Genomic DNA, 16,981 nt, shown 5'->3' on the forward strand with positions numbered 1-16,981 from the left:
TTATTTACTCTTTCAAGTGAACAAGCTTTTGCTAACAAGTATCAATGACTTCCTGTTAAGGTTCGCTGTGAACCGGAAATACAACCTCGATGTCAGTGTGACGCAAAGGTCAAGAGCTCTCTCTCTCGGCCATCTTGGATCCTGAGCTCGAACTTAGTAAGTGATTCTGTGTTTAATCCTCTGACATCCAGTATTTATAGACGGGTTTGTTCGTTCAAACGTTAATCTTGTTGTTGCTTTAGAAGTCTTCTGTCATTAACGGTAAATATTTTCAAAAAATAATTTTGCGATGTTGTTAAATCTCTTGTTAATGTAATCGACAGACAGATAGTTCAAAATGGGCGAGCTGTAGTAGTGGCCTGACTCATGTTTGCTCCTTAGGTTGTTGTTTTACAAATTAAAGCTATGAGTGTATTTTTTTCTTTTGTTTTCTGTTGTATTTCTGTAAATGTGTGTCTGCCAGTGGACACTCAGAAGCTGAACAGGGTTAACGAGCTAAAGCGCGACACGGGCATTTCAGCCGCAGTGCTGGAGGCGAGCTAACGCCGGCTGAGCTGTAACTGTAGCCTGAGCCGTGCACTACACGGGCTACAGTTTCTAACTGTCCAGCTAAAAGTACAAGTAGCAGCTAGTGTTTCTCTAGGATCACGGCTTCAGTGTCTTTTTTTTCCCCCTTTCTTTGTATTAGCTAATTGTTTTATTTAGTCTGAACTGTTTGTTTCGGTACGTAGTTCCTTCAAATTTTCTGGAGCTGAAAGCGAGGCTGATTGACTAGTGTTAGCTGGTTTATAAATGCCTTTAGGAAGATATTACAAATACTGAGACAGGATCTCTTTCTGTTTTTTAATCCAGAAAATAAGGAGTATCCAGTCTTGGCCATTTCATTGTCTTGGATCATTTAAAAAAATAATAATATAAATAAATATATAATTTGTTCATGTCAATGTGGAATCATCTTATTAATTAATGTAACCTTAGAAACCTTTTTTTCCCTCAAACCAGAAATCTAGGCTATGAAAGTTAGAATTAAAATATTAATTTTGCTGAGAATCCTTAAAGTGCATATCACGGGTAAATTCAGGAGCAAGATCAATGTAATTCTCCTATTTTATATTAAACTTTCGTCAAATATCGGTCACATTTTGTGCAATTTTTTTTACCTTGCACAATACCAGGAAAAATCCTGTTAATCAAGCCATTTGAGGCGAATTGGTCCGCCTCTGAAAAAACTTGGCAGGGGTTTTTCTAGAAAAATTTAGTATGAGGGCACTCACCATGGCGAGGGAGCGAAGCGACCGGGGGGATGGTGCCGGTTGTCCGTCCCCCCCTCCGCTGTGCGAAGCCTTTGAAAAATTGAGGCTACAATGGGACATTCTGAGGCTATCTGACAGGGAAATTGTAACAAATTGTCAACATTTGAAAAAGAAAAGTAATAATCTTCTGCCCCGGACAGTCTTTGGCTTTCTTCTGTTTCGTGCCGCGGGATGACATCTTTAAATGCCCAAGTGTCAACAAAAACAACTCGCGAACTACTTCTGTCAAAAACTCCCACGCCGGTGGGTGAAAGGTCATTCGGTCTCGAGAAATCTCGTTCTACAAGTCAGCTGACCTTGTATGTAACCCATGTCAAATTTCGCGAGAGCAGCTGCGACAAGTAAACAACATGGCGCCTCAGTCTGGAAAACGCCAATTCAGATTGTTTTTGCACTGTCTGGCGGTGTATCTACTATGATTGGAATATTTTTGGAGTAATTATAACGTATTTGATGATCAGACACATTGTCACGTAGTGCTGTTGCACGGAGAAAAGATCGTTTTGAGAAAGGTTGCATGTTGTGCAGTAGCATGTAAGTGCATGGCCTTAGTGTGACTTGGGGTTCAATCGGCATTTCAGTAAGGGGGCGCACTCCATTTTCAGACACTGTGATCCTGTATCTAATTTATTAATTTTATTTATTTTTGTAGCCAACAATGCCAAGTGAAGCCACAGAAACTGTCCCAGTGACGGAGCAGGAGATGCAGCAGCCTCAAGTGGAGACGGGTTTGTAAAAATTATATTTAACACTAAACGCTGATAAAGAGGTCCTGGAGCTCTTATTTTGAATTGGTGTAAAATGTGAACTAAAGAAAGGAAAGCCAAATATTTGGTTTTGCTGGTATTACCACCTGCTTCTGACACTCCAACCCCCCAGTGGCCAGCTGTTGTGTCTGCCATACAACACGGAGGGGTCTTTCTGTTTGGGATAAAGTTCTGTTGTATAAAATACCTTGCAAATTCAGGTTCAGAGTTTTATGCTTAAAAAAAAAAAAGGTGATCCAGGACCTCCATTCTTAGAAAGTCACTAATACCCCTTTTCCACCAAATCAGTTCCAGGGCTGGTTCGGGGCCGGTGCTGGTTCACAACTCGTTCAACTTGCGAGCCAGCTGAGAACCACTTTGCTTTTCCATAGCTTGTGGTGCTAAGGGGAGCCACATCAGTTACGTCGCTATGTTTGCATAAACCTTGGCGTGAATATCGAAGCAAAAACAACACGGAAGCAGCAGCAACAACAATAATAATGGATGACTTCGCGTTTGTACAGCTGCTGCTTCTCGTCGCTTAAAAATGGTGATCTTTCGCGGCCTTGTTATTGTTGTTGGTCTTAACAACAACCCCCCCCCCCCCCCCCCCCCCCCCCCCCCCCCCCCCGCTGACGTAAGCAGTTCTTTCCTCTGGCCCAGCAGAGAGTTGGTGCTAGCCTGGAACTGTTTTTTCTGGCCCCAGAGCCAGTTCTTTGTCAGTGGAAACAGAAAACCCGGTTCCAAACTAAGCACTGGCCCCAAACCAGCCCTGGAACTGCTTTGGTGGAAAAGGGGCATTAGTAGTTATGCTGTCTTTTGATTTGCATGAGGTTGTGTAGGATTTAAAAAAAAAAAAAACCTTAAAAGCATGTGTTTTAATTGCCTGGGACATGTACAGTACAAGCATGCATAATGCTCATCTAGTGTTTGTCTGGTGTACACAACATGCACACTTTTTTTTTTTTAATATTAAGTTGACCGCATAACTTGGCTAAAGAAACTGGTAAGATGTTGCAGTAAACTCTGTTAAAGTTTAGTAAATATTACAAAGGAACATGCATTAATTTATCATAAAGTTACATATGCGCTGGGTTGGTAAAATGACTTGAGTGTATTGTATAATACATGTGTGAAAAGTATTAAAGCGGAATCAATCAGAAGTGGAAACTTCCTATTTAATAGCTAAAACACTGCAGTGCGGGGTTTGAGTGATCCTTTTGGCGGCAGCAACAACTTGTCAGTACAAAACTTATCCTGAGTATCGCTGCTGAATTCCAAACCATGTAATTTATATCTTATGCTGTTTGGGATATCTGCAGCCTTTTGAAAGTGGCCAGTAGAAAGGTGTGGTATGGGGAGACTAAAGCCTACCATACAGAGTGAAGAAGTGCAGAAAGCTTGGCTTAAGGCCAATTTATGCTGACAACCCAGTCCTCGCAGATGGCGTCTGCGAAGCCCCCCCCCCCCCCCCCCCCCCCCCCTTCGCAGACGCTCTGCGCGCACCTCCCAAAAATTGTGACCACCGCAGACACAAGGGTGATAGCGTTCCGGCGCCGCGCCGGATTTCCGGCGTACCGTGGCTGGGGAAAAAAAAAAAAATCTAGTTCGCCCATTGTCCTGTGTCATTCTGAGATGCGCAGATAGACAGTAAAGGGAATTCGCATGATATGGAACTAGTGGGAAAAAAGTGCCGTGACGGCACTTTTTTCCCCACTAGTTCCAGATCATGCGAATTCCCTTTACTGTCTATCTGCGCATCTCAGAATGACACAGGACAATAGGCGAACTAGATTTTTTTTTTTTTCCCCAGCCACGGTACGCCGGAAATCCGGCGCGGCGCCGGAACGCTATCACCCCTGCAGACAGCCTCGCAGACAAGAGGGCTCTGATTGGTCCACTCTACATCCGCTGTACACGCACTTCCGCTTCCCTACTTTCCCGGTTTGGTTTGGTTTCACGACCACCATTTTTAAAAACACAAGCAAAGATGGAGCAGCACGAAGAGCGGTTGATCGAGGAAGTGAGGAAGTACATACATCTATACGACTCCTGTTCTAGTCATTATAAGTAACCGGAGGATAAACACTCCACTAACCACACCCACCAACTACTCCTAGCGATTTCGTGACTTCGCACCCCCTTGCGTTGTGGCGGTGAATAACATCGCGCACGCCTATTACTCCCCGCTCAACGATAAATTACAACTGTCTGCGAAAAGCTATCTGCGAAAGCCTTGTCGCAAGAGCATGCAGAGGCCTTTAGGCTGAAGGCTAAGAAGTGTCTTGGTGTGGTGTTTGACTGCAAATCACTACAGCTGCTTCAGTGTGCCTTTGCAGAGTCAGGATTCATAATAACTTGAATTTACAGTGGCCTTTTGAAGGGACCAGTGAACTTAAACTAGGGCTGCCCAATTTGTAGCCTGCCCTTCCTTTGTTTTGGCCTGCTGTTTGATAAGCTCATGCTTATTCTCTCTCTTTCTGGAAAGTGCTGTGAAATCCTAACCGTAATTACGATGAAACATACATTTTGTGCAGCTAAGAAGTACATCTCAGTTTTACGGCAGTGCACAGCTCAGTACTTTTAAGCTTCCCTATTAAATTACATGTGTCTTATCTACAGAGTTATGGTATTCTCTCTCTCTCTCTCTATCTATCTATCTATCTCTCTCTCCTTTGTTTCAGCTTTAATATTTTGTTGTATACGCTAATCAGCCATGACATTAAAACCACTGAGAGGTGACATGAATAACAATGATCATTTTGTGACACTGTAACCTGTCAAGGGGTGGGGATGCATTAGGCAGCAAGTGAACAGTCAGTTCTTGAAGCTAATGTGCTGGAAGCAGGAAAAATGGGAAGGCGCAAGTATCTGAGTGACTTTGATGAGGGCTAAATTGAAATGGAATGGAAAAAGGTGGCCTGGCCTGATGACTCATGTTTTCTTTTACATCATTTGGACAGCCAGGTGTGTGTGCATCACTTACCTGGGCAAGATGGCACCCGGATGCACTATGGGAAGAAGACAAGCTGGCACAGGCAGTGTAATGCTAGGAACCTTGAGTCCTGGCATTCGTGTGGATTTTACTTTGACACATACCACCTATATGAACATTGGTGCAGACCAAGTATACACCCCTTCATGACAGTGGTCTCTTTCAGCAGGATAATGCACACTGCAAAAACTGTTCAGGGATAGTTTGAGGAATTTGACAGTGTTCCAGGCCTCCAAATTTCCCAGATCTGTATGGGGGGGAGAGACAATTTTTGGCAGGTGATTTTAATGTTGTGGTTGATTTGGTGTAACTTTTACACAACAATAGAAAGGATTGATGATTGTAAAATTGGAATTTAATTTTTTTTAAATACAGGGTATTTTAATATTTTTAAAGAAATGCACATGGGCTCTGCATATGTTTTATGTCACTGGCTTTGAGTCAGCCAGCCAAGATGGAGCAATTGCAACAGTAATGCACTGAAAAGAAAATTTTTAGAAAAAATTGGCAAGATTTTCTTTACAGAAATAAATTTGAATGCAGTTTGTCACATGTGCAGACAGCGTGGGTGTTGTGAATGTATGCCATTGCAATGAAATGAAACATTCCCTTGTTTTTTCAATGTACAGCAACGAGAAACAAAAGGAGACCGCAAGTGACCTTAATGTTAATTTTCTATAAAATTTATTACATTTTAATGCAACGTGTTTCACACAGTCTTTATTTGTGGCCCAAGGCCCTCCATCCAGATTAGTTTTTGGCTCTTCACAGAAAAGAATTTGGGCACTTCTGATTTAAGCCATGCATAACTGAGCCATCCCTTTCACTGTCAGGTTTGAGCATTTAAGCTTGTATTGTTCTCTTGGTGTAAACCACACGTACTTGACCACTTGTCTAGAATGCTGTGAAGGACAAACAATTTTGACTTTTGCGATGCAATCCACATCTTTGTAGAACAGTGTCATCCCCCTCCCACCCTCGTGTTTGTTTTTGTAATGACAGTTTTGTGAACTGCAACCCTATCATATTTCTCCCTGACTGTATTCATGCTGAGCGACTGATCACATTCAGCTAGTGTTGTAGTACTTGAGGCTGGTCTTGGTCTCAAGATCTGTTTCAGGACTACTCTTTGATGGTCTCATCTCGGAATCGACCACTTTTTTTTTTTCTTTTCCTTCCTTGTCTTGGATATATAGGGCTCCAGATTTTATTTTAAGACCAGTCAAAACCACAGCTGTGAGGATTTCACTAAATTTGCCTGTGCATTGTCTAATTTAACATTATTATGATGTAAAAATTCCTGCTTCAAATAACGTGACTGATTGCTAACTCAATTTTCTTTAATATTAATGCCATGCTGTAGCATATGTAGTTATGCTACAGAGCCAGGCAACATACTACAGAGGGTAATTGAGAAAGCCAAGCACATGCACACACCTGGAGGAGAAACTTCGTATGTGTTTTACAAGTATTTTATAGGGAAATGGTTAGTAATTTATTAGCGGAGTGCGCACCAGAAGGCATGTAAATTTCAAAATTTTGGGGGGGCGCCCCCCCCCCCCCCCCCAGCATTAGCCGCCCACTATTTAATTTTATTTATTTACTTTTTTTAAAAGCTGGCTACTGCAGATTTTCTGGAGAACCCTGTCTAATGTTTACACATGCTCAATATGTATATGTAAAGGTTAGCTTCTGTGGTTGGAACAGCCATTACCAGTTTACCACACCACGCTAATCAGGATTGAACATTGCAAAATTGGTCACAAAAGCTACATGTGCAATAAAATGGCATAAAATAAAGACTTAAAATTATTTAAGTTGATTGATTTCCTTTTTCAGAAATAAACTACCTAAAACACCTTATTTTAAGAGCTTCTCCCAACTGCTTTTTCATGCTAAAATTGCACCAGAGGGCCCCAAATTTGCTTTAATATTTTAAAATTTCCCAGGGAAGCATGCCCCCTACCAGTTCTTCGCTTTGCCATCAGACACCCTTCTGTCAATTTCTAGATAATACCCTGCGTCACTGTCATTGAATTTCTACTGTTGACTATAATTTCTAATCCCATAAATCTAAATTCACCTATTACTTTTCCTATTTAAGTACAGCCAATTGACCTGTCTTTCTGACTGAACCTCCTGCTATTCGTGCCCCACTAGTGAACTCTCTTTCAAAGTCACTTGGATCCTTTCCCCTTACTGAATGCTTTCACCCAGACATTACTTACTGATCCTGAAGAAATGCTTCTTCTAGTGATTTTGTTAAACTTCATGCTTCGAATTGTTTTTCCATATTGAGGATGCAGTGGTACAGTTGGCCCACGATTCTGTATGCATCATGGTTTTTGGACCACAGTAATGGTACAGTTTGCGTCTTTAAGAATTTAAAAATAAAAGTGAAAATGGAGAACATAAGAACTGTTACAGTGAGAGTGCTCTGGAAGTCCAACTGTCCGTAGAGAGCGAGAGCGAGCGTGCGCTCTCAGGTGTCTGATTCATTTTCAGTTTCTCGCCTTGATGTTTCATAGTTTGGGAATTACTTTGCTGCGGAAATATGTGTGGGAGGGGACATTGTAACATGGTTCACTTTTATTTATTCCCCCCCCCCCCCCCCCAAAAAAAAAAAAAATCAGATGATGATGAAATCCTGAGTCAGCAGCCACCAAATAGGGCAGCAAATCTTTGGCTATGAATACTCTCACTGCTTTTGTTATTTCTTTGTTTTTCTGAATTTGTAGCAGGTTGCTTTTGGAAGACAGCAGCAAGAGATTTTCACTAACAAGTGGACTCTCCATGCTCCACCTGCAAGGGGTACAGCCAGGTGATGGGGACATAAATGAGACATCGTTAGTGTTTCCACTTGAGTAGCCGACAGTGGCAAAGCAATGCTTGCAGACTGTGTTTTCTGTTTTTTAGTTTTCTTACCCTCGTCATCGTTCTGAACACTGAATCCAAAATGTTCCCCAAATCATGGATTTGAAAGACAACCATGCCTCTTCAAATTTGCATCTCTCTGTCTTGCTAGCACTCGCCATTGTCACATTGGAGGATAGAATGTTTGTTTTTAGCGGAGCTTTCGCACGGGCCTTTGGCCAGTGTGAGCAGAGCTCCATACTTATGAAAATATGGTAACTCATCGAGTTGATTTTGCATGGACACACAGATCCCAGCCATGTATGTCCGTCCGTCCGTGCCCCTCGCAATTCTGATTGGCTGTTTGATTTTGGCAGGAACTAGAAGCGCGAGCGTGCCTACATAACTTATTTTTGTCTACAGATAATTTCATATTTATCGGGTTTTTCCACCGAGAACAACTCAAACAGCGCAACAAAATAATCATTTTTACAAACTTTAAAAAGATGTCAGAACAAGTTAACCAAGGAGAGAAAGATGAAGTCAAAACCGGGAAGAGAGAGTTTTGACAAGAAGAAAAGGAAAGAAGCCGTGAAAGAGCTAGAGAAAGGTGAATAAATCTTTCACAGGAAACGCGACAAGCTGAAAGAGAGAGAAAACGTATAAAAAATGAATTAATAGAAATGATGAGTTGTAGGAATTTAATCCTAAATAGTGATGTTGATTTTGAAATCACTACCAAATTCTTCGGGATCTGACAAGTTGACCTGAATCCAGTCAGTGTTTTCATGAATCGTGTATCTTTTTGTTTTCAAAACATTTTGCTATAAATCCCTAAAGCACACTGTAGTTTATAGTAATAAAAAGAATAATATACATGTGAGTTTGGAGAAATTTATCTTCTCATGATGAAATTGAAACACGTCAAAGTACATGATCTGTTGCACGTTTGTTTTTCATTTGAATGGAAGCTCCACTATTAGGTAGTACCTAATTTTATATTGCTTCCCCTTTCTTTTCCAACTTGTATTTGGTAGAGCACTGATGGGCTTCTCTAACTTATATTTGCATACAGAGTACTGATGGGGTCCAGGCAAATGCGTTCCCCTCCCTTCTCCAGCATACAGAGCGCTGATGAGTTCCTCCAGCTTTTATTTGAATACAGGGTGCTGATAAGCTCCAGAGATTGTCTATGGATCTGAATGCACAACATGCAAGGTTAGGAAAATGACTGACGGGCATATTTGTAATACTGTGGTTCACGGGTGCATATTGAACCATATGGGACATACCGAATAGTTTGATAACATACCATGTACCATTGCATCCCTAGTCCATATATACTCGGTCCTTACTTGTCCTGATTGAGCTGAGCCACCATTCACATTTTTAGCCAGTGAACCTGAGTATGCTGCTCCAGGTAACACTGTTTGTGCGCAAAAGCTTGTTCACTAGTTATGTATGGCTGTACTGCATGATGAAAACTGATGTGTGCAGCAATGGTTGTAACAGGAGGATTGTATGTGGGGCTTTAGGACCAATTCTGTTTGAAGCTTTTTTTTTTTTAATACTTTTTTACTATCCTCTTAATGCTTTAACCCTTCGAGCCCAACTGACATGACATACATTGTGCCCATATTCACATCCCTTCTCAGTTGAATTGCTCACAAAGTATCCCTTGCAGTAAGGTGGATCACATCTCGCATAAAACTCCACAACTTTTCCAACAATGCTAGTTGCTTGTCTATGACGGTGTTGGGGTGAAATTCAAAATGAATTTCCATCCAATTTAATCATAGACACAATCTACATACAGCTCTGCATCCATCTCCACACCCATTACTCTTCTTTGAATTATTCATGAATTATTAATTACTACTTCAAAGTAGCCACTGTTTACCTAAACAAGTTTGCACACTATTGGCTTTATCTTAACTACCTTCATGAGGTAGTAACCTGGAATGGTTTTCAATTAACAGGTTGCCTCGCCAAAAGTTAATTAGTGCAATTTCTTGCTTTCTTAATGTGTTTGAGACAAACAGTAAATAGTAAGTAATAAAAATACAGTAACTGGTGCTATTCCACAACTGTAGTAATCTATACTATGTCAAGAACTGCTCAACTAAGTAAACAGAAATGGCAGTCAATCATTACTTTAAAGGAACAGTCCACCGTATTTCCATAATGAAATATGCTCCTATCTGAATTGAGACGAGCTGCTCCGTACCTATCCGAGCTTTGTGCGACCTCCCAGTCAGTCAGACGCGCTGTCACTCCTGTTAGCAATGTAGCTAGGCTCAGTATGGCCAACGGTATTTTTTGGGGCTGTAGTTAGATGCGACCAAACTCTTCCGCATTTTTCCTGTTTACATAGGTTTATATGACCAGTGATATGAAACAAGTTCAGTTACACAAATTGAAACGTAGCGATTTTCTATGCTATGGAAAGTCCGCACTATAATGACAGGCGTACTAACACCTTCTGCGCGCTTCGGCAGCGCATTGATATCTGAGCTCAGCAGAAATTAACAGCAGAAATTACCCTTTCCAACAATACTAATTGTTCTGTGTAACAAAGATTTATCAGGTTTTGAATTCACACCAAAATGACTGACCTTTATTTTTGTTAGGCATTTAGCACATATCTCTGCAAATTACTTCCACCATCGTGGTTTGAGATTGGGAGATTGCCAGATTCCAGACATGCACAATTATGAACACCACTACTACTGGCAGCATTTTACAGCGAGATACATGCAAAAACCATAATTTCATAACCACAATTTTTTTTTCCCCCCCCCTTGATCTAAAGGTTAATATATTTAAAAAAAAAGTAAGTATTATCAAATGATGGAAGATCTGTGGAAGACTGTTCTGGGAGTATGTATGGCTAGCCCTTAATATGATCAAGCTAAGAGCTTAAAAGTAAAGGTAGTGAAATTATTGTGAAAATAGCTTGGGGTTCATAGGGTTTGATGTATAACTCACCCAGCTGTACTAATACATTAGAAGAGCAGTATAGGTGCCATTGCCACAGCAGACATTTTAAGTGGCACTGCAGTGAAGGAGACGGAATAAAGCTGGTGATCATCTTTTTGCCTAAGAATCTATAAGATTTTATAAATTACTAGTTGCTTTGAGTGTGTGACACAAGTGGTAGTCCTACAGCACTGCAACACCGTAAGTGTTAAGCTGCCACAGATCCTAACAAGCGGTGTGATGTCTGAGCTGTCTTAATGGCCTTTGGGTTGATTAAATCAGTTTGAAATCCTGTGCATGTTTTAACACTGAGTGAGGTGTGTGAAGAGGTCTCTCTTCCCCTAACCCGCATGGATATGGATTTCTGTCCATGCGCTTGTGGCATTTCTGAAGTCAACTTGAGCCCATTTTCTCCTCAGCTGCTGCTGCTGCTTCAGTTCCTGCTGGCTCTCAGCCAAAGACTAAAGGGACTAAGGCTAGCTCATCTCCACACACCTCTGCCCCCAAGGCTGTTCCTTTGGGTCGCCGGAAGCGCTCCTCGCTTTCTGCTTCTTCTTCTTCTCCCACATCACCCAAATCAGCCTCTGGCCCTCGAGCCACCCCACCTTGCTCTCCACTAGCATCTCCTTCAGCTCATTCCCCAGGTGCAGGGAAACCTGAGACAACTGTTCCTAAGGTTGTTAAGGCTAGTAAACAGGCAAAACCCAAGAAAGCAGATTTTAAACTTGCTGAACCTCAGCAGGTAACTCTACCTTCTGCTGTACCCTCAGAGGCTAAAACAACACTGGGGTCTTCCCCAACATCTCCCAAGGTGGCCACCCCACCAGTAGAGGGTGCAACTACTGCCTCTGTGTGCCCTAAAGCTGCTGGCGTAACTCCAGTAGCGGCAGAAATAGTAAAAGGTCCAGGTCCTGAAGCTGCATCTCCTCAGTGTACCACTGCTAATCCAGTGAAGGCAAAAAAGAAGGGTGCAGCAGCTGCTCCAATGAAAGCTGAAGCACTTGTTTCCACTCCTATTGAAGATGTCCCAGCTCCAGTGGTGACAAAACCAGAGAAAGTTGAAGCAACTACCTCAGCTTCAGTGGAGGTAAAACCAACAAAAGGTGCAGGCCCTACAACAGCCTCTCCTGAAGGTATTGTTGCTGCATCAGGGAAGGCAAAACAGGAGAAGGGTGCTGCAGCTTCTCCAGTGAAAGCTGAAGAACCAGCCTGTGCAAAAGATGTTGTCCTAGCTCCAGTGGAGGCAAAACCAGTGACGGGTGCAGCATTAGCCCCAACTCGAGTGGATGTGAAGGGTGCTATACCTGCACCAGTCCCGGCTAAAGATGTTGTCCTAGCTCCAGTGGAGGCAAAACCAGTAACGGGTGCAGCATTAGCCCCAACTCGAGTGGATGTGAAGGGTGCTGTACCTGCACCAGTCTCGGCTAAAGATGTCCTAGCTCCAGTGGAGGCAAAACCAGTGACAGGTGCAGCATTAGCCCCAACTCGAGTGGATGTGAAGGGTGCTGTACCTGCACCAGTCCCGGCTAAAGATGATGTCCTCGCTCCAGTGGAGGCAAAACCAGTGACGGGTGCAGCATTAGCCCCAACTCGAGTGGATGTGAAGCAGGTGAAGGGTGCTGTACCTGCACCAGTCCCGGCTAAAGATGTTGTTCCAGCTCCAGTGGAGGCAAAATTGGTGAAGGGTGAAGCAGCTGCTCCAGTCCCATCTCCAGTTGATGTGATGCAGGTGAAGGGTCCTGCACCAGTCCCGGCTAAAGATGTTGCTCCAGTGGAGGCAAAATTGGTGAAGGGTGAAGCAGCTGCTCCAGTCCCATCTCCAGTTGATGTGATGCAGGTGAAGGGTCCTGCACCAGTCCCGGCTAAAGATGTTGCTCCAGTGGAGGCAAAATTGGTGAAGGGTGAAGCAGCTGCTCCAGTCCCATCTCCAGTTGATGTGATGCAGGTGAAGGGCCCTGCACCAGTCCCGGCTAAAGATGTTGTCCCAGCTCCAGTGGAGGCAAAACCATTAGAGGGTGTAGCACTTACTCCAGTATCTCCTAAAGCTCCTGAGCCTTTTAAAGTAGTTTCAAAGTCAGCTACCCACACACCCAAATCATACTCTGAGGCTGTGGCATGTAGCCCACCCAAAGTACCAGAAATTCCAAAGGTGGTTCATGAGGCCCCAGTAGCATCTAAGGTGTCAGAAGTCCTCAAGACTACTGCAGTTGTTCCAGAAACCCCTAAGAGTGCTGAAATGCCCAAAGCTCCTGCTGCTGCTGAATCTCCAAAGGCTCAGCCTGTACCTGCCTTATCTCCAGTGCAAAAAGAAAAGTCAGCTCCAGCTGTTCCTTCTAAAGGAAATGCAGAGGCCCCCAAAAAGAAGCCAAATGTTGCTCCTGTCCTGGCACCAACTCCTCAATCTTCCATTTCACCTCTGGAGGAGGAGGATGACCTCCCTCCACTTATTCCACCAGAGAAGCCAGCCACAATGCCTGTTTTCCAATCTGTGGCTGAAGCGCCACCTAAAGTAGAGCCTGTAGTTAAAGGTCTTGTGCCACCAGCTGGTCCCAAAGCCAGTGTAACACCTGCTAAATCTCAGCCTGACCCTGTACCAGTTAAAGCCCCATCTAAACCGGAACCAGTGATCAAGAATGACAAGGGTATTTCTCTCTGTCCATCTGTCTCTATACCTTTTGTCCTAGACTGTGGGTTTGAATTACTACTTTTTCAGTGTGGTCATGATGGCTGCATGATTCACAAACAGTAAATTTTCCCAGTGAACACATTGTGGAGAGCTGCAACAAACTGAGTGGCTTTAAAGATGTGCCTACATACAAGCAAACAGCCTATTAGCTATTCAGTTGAAAAAAAGTATGATGTAAGGTCATCGATGCAAATATGACAAATGTAAATGAGAAACATACTTCTGCCGTTTTTTTTTTTTTTTTTTTTTTTTCTTCTCCCCTCTGTGGTTCAGTCTCATGGTGCATTATGCAGGGTGTAGAATATACCAGTGTTATACCTTAGGTAATGCACATAAGTAGTAAGTTGGATTTTGGCCTGTGTTCGCAGGGAAAAAATAAGGCATGTGCACTTTTTTTTTTTTTTTTTTTGCTCAATAGTAATTTTGTTTACTTTGGCAGATTAATATTGACATTATTGCTGATGCTTGGAAAAAGTGTTCTGGTTCTACATCACAGACACAAAGCACATCACTTTTACATCTCATTTAGTCCAAGTATTCAGCATATTAAATTTTTTTTTTGTCCACTTTTTTTTTTTTTTCTCCCTGCAAAGTTTGATGTAATTTTGCAAAAACCTAACATCCTTTGTTAGCTACTGGTCTGGGCCTGAGTGTCCCAAAAGTGTCGTAGCACAAAGATCATTGTTAAATGGTAGAGCGAGCAGCACAATGAACACCTTCTCTCCTAGTTAAGATGCTCTTAGTGTTAAGAGGCTTTTGAGAAACCCACTCCTGTTTGTGTTTCTTAACAATAGCTAGGTATGTTGGGCCATATACAGATGATTGAGATGATGTAAAATTATGATACTATTATGTAATAATTTCCTCACCAAGGAAGTATAAAGTTACACTCCACTCCTCCTTTGAAACAAATCCGAATTTTAGTCTAAGCTTTAGTTTAACCTTGTGTGTGTGCTTTAGATTATTAGTGAAGCAGACATAGTGTTACTTTAGCAATACAGTCTGTTGCCTTAACTGGCCTTTGTACATGTACTTCCCATTAATCGTTTACAAGTAGAATATTTTATTTATTTATTTATTTATTTATTTATTTAAATTATAAATCTTTAAGTCGCTGTTGGGTTTTATCTTAAAGGGTCCGGCACTGAATCAGACAGTGATGAGTCTGTTCCTGAACTGGAGGAGCAGGATTCTGCACAGACACAGACACAGCAGGCACAGGTAGGATCACACCTATACATGTGTAACACTTCCATAAAATAGGGAATGTAGTGGTGGTGTTCATATTTTTGTGTATATGTGTGTTTTTTTTGTGTGAGAGAGAGAAATATCTTATGGGAAGGGGGAAATCAAGAATTCTGACAAAGATAATTGTAGTGAAAGCTGTTTTTATCTCTTTCACAGCTTGCTGCTGCTGCTGAAATTGATGAGGAGCCTGTTAGTAAAGCCAAACAAAGCAGGAGTGAAAAGAAAGCAAGAAAGGTGGGAATGATGCATTTTCTCATAGTTGTGCTTTGGTTTTGTTATCCAAAGCTAAGCTTTTCATATTACTTATTTTTCCAGGCAATGTCCAAACTGGGTCTCAGACAAGTGACGGGAGTTACCAGGGTAACCATTCGCAAGTCTAAGAACATTCTGTTTGTCATCACCAAACCAGACGTCTACAAAAGCCCTGCTTCAGACACCTACATTGTCTTCGGAGAGGCTAAAGTACGTACGTCTAGGATTGTTTATGTAATGCATAATACTCAGATGTTTGTACATCACGGTAGAAGCTGAAGCTTTTCCGTCTATTTCTCTCCTCTTTGTGATGATTTAAACAGTTTGACTTTCGTTCTTCTGAGACTGATGAAGCCAAACTTTCTGTTCTGAAAAGAGATTTTCAGTGTTTTTCTGCATTGGAATTAAAAGCAAAAAAATTTTGCAAGATTTGATTTATACTATTATTGTGCTTCTTAGATCGAGGACTTATCCCAGCAAGCTCAGCTGGCTGCTGCAGAGAAGTTCAAGGTCCAGGGGGAAGCAGCATCAAACATCCAAGAAAGCACACAGACGCCTACAGTACACGAGGAAAGCGAAGAGGAAGAGGTCAGGATATTTTCATTTCATAGATGTACTCAGTCTAATTAAAATACCAATATTTGTTATTTAAAGGGTGCCTGTTTTTTGTTCTGTAGGATACACATTAAGTCAAATCTGTTTTATTTCAAGGTTGATGAGACTGGAGTAGAGGTTAAGGACATCGAGCTGGTTATGTCTCAAGCCAATGTATCACGAGCAAAGGCTGTTCGCGCACTGAAGAATAATAATAACGACATTGTCAATGCCATTATGGTGAGTTTAGACAATTAAATCATCTCCAGTGTACAGAAATACTTCTGTGATGATTCAACAGTATGACTTTCGTTCTTCTGAGTCTGCTGAAGCCAAATATCTGTTCTGAGAAGAGTTTTGTGTCAACTTTTCTTAGTTCTGTTTGCTTCTATATGCTTCATACACATGGTTTAATAAACCTATTCCCCATCTTCTCTTTCCTCACAGGAATTGACGATGTAGGTGGATATCAGAACAGGGCAGAATGGAATGTTGCTGAATTAATCTACACTATTTGTACAATTTATACCCAAGAGAAATAAAGTTGTGGCTTGATGGCTATTGTCTGGTTTATTATTATATTTTGATAATGGGACCACGAGGCACTTATTAGAAATTCAATTCAAAACACTGTTTGTCCCCTAGGGGCAATTTAAAGGCACAAAGAGCAGTACAGTTAAACACACAATTTAAAAAAAAAAAAAAAAAAAGGGATGCTTAGGCCAAGTTTACATTAGATCGTATCTTTCTCGTTTTCTTCACGGATGCACTGTCCGTTTACATTAAAACGCCGGGAAACGGGAATCCGCCAGGGTCCACGTATTCAATCCAGATCGTGTCTGGTCCGGTGCTGTGTAAACATTGAGAATACGCGGATATGCTGTGCTGAGCTCTAGCTGGCGTCGTCATTGGACAACGTCACTGTGACATCCACCTTCCTGATTCGCTGGCGTTGGTCATGTGACGTGACTGCTGAAAAACGGCGCGGACTTCCGCCTTGTATCACCTTTCATTAAAGAGTATAAAAGTATGAAAATACTGCAAATACTGATGCAAATACTGCCCATTGTGTAGTTATGATTGTCTTTAGGCTTGCCATCCTTCCACTTGCAAGTGGTAAGTGACGCGCATGCCCGATATGCACTGGGATCACACACACAGCGGCTCAGTCCCGAATCACTGCTCGTGTGCTTCACTCGCGCGCTCTGTGAGCTGCGCAGGGCCGGAGTGCGCACCCTCCAGAGGGCACTCGCTGTTCAGGGCGGAGTGATTTGGAGCGCAGGATGCCTGCGGAGCCGAGCGTATCTGTGTATTG

General features: G+C 42.2%; 1 protein-coding gene and 2 non-coding genes across 6 annotated transcripts; all 3 read left to right on the plus strand.

Moving 5' to 3' along the window:
* The first annotated feature begins 75 nt into the window (after positions 1-75).
* On the plus strand, positions 76-16,225 carry naca (nascent polypeptide associated complex subunit alpha). 4 transcript variants are annotated; one of them, XM_060938073.1, is made up of 8 exons: positions 117-156; positions 1,966-2,041; positions 14,708-14,793; positions 14,977-15,054; positions 15,136-15,282; positions 15,532-15,660; positions 15,784-15,906; positions 16,114-16,225. In XM_060938073.1, the coding sequence occupies exons 2-8, from the start codon at positions 1,972-1,974 to the stop codon at positions 16,126-16,128; spliced, it is 648 nt and encodes a 215-aa protein (XP_060794056.1). In that variant the 5' UTR covers positions 117-156; positions 1,966-1,971; the 3' UTR covers positions 16,129-16,225. The 4 variants fall into 4 exon arrangements, with proteins under 4 accessions (XP_060794054.1, XP_060794056.1, XP_060794055.1 ...); XM_060938074.1 differs by lacking the exon at positions 117-156 and adding an exon at positions 243-261; XM_060938071.1 differs by lacking the exons at positions 14,708-14,793; positions 14,977-15,054; positions 15,136-15,282; ... (1 more) ...; positions 15,784-15,906; positions 16,114-16,225 and adding an exon at positions 11,306-13,796 and having other exon boundaries at positions 76-156.
* LOC132897242 (small nucleolar RNA SNORD59) lies at positions 15,375-15,449 on the plus strand. Its single transcript, XR_009656292.1, has one exon. It is a non-coding gene; the product is annotated as a small nucleolar RNA SNORD59 (small nucleolar RNA).
* LOC132897241 (small nucleolar RNA SNORD59) lies at positions 15,947-16,020 on the plus strand. The gene has a single exon (XR_009656291.1). It is a non-coding gene; the product is annotated as a small nucleolar RNA SNORD59 (small nucleolar RNA).
* Positions 16,226-16,981: the final 756 nt, after the last annotated feature.

The sequence above is a fragment of the Neoarius graeffei genome, chromosome 13 (assembly GCF_027579695.1).
Source record: "Neoarius graeffei isolate fNeoGra1 chromosome 13, fNeoGra1.pri, whole genome shotgun sequence".
Lineage (NCBI taxonomy): Eukaryota > Metazoa > Chordata > Actinopteri > Siluriformes > Ariidae > Neoarius > Neoarius graeffei.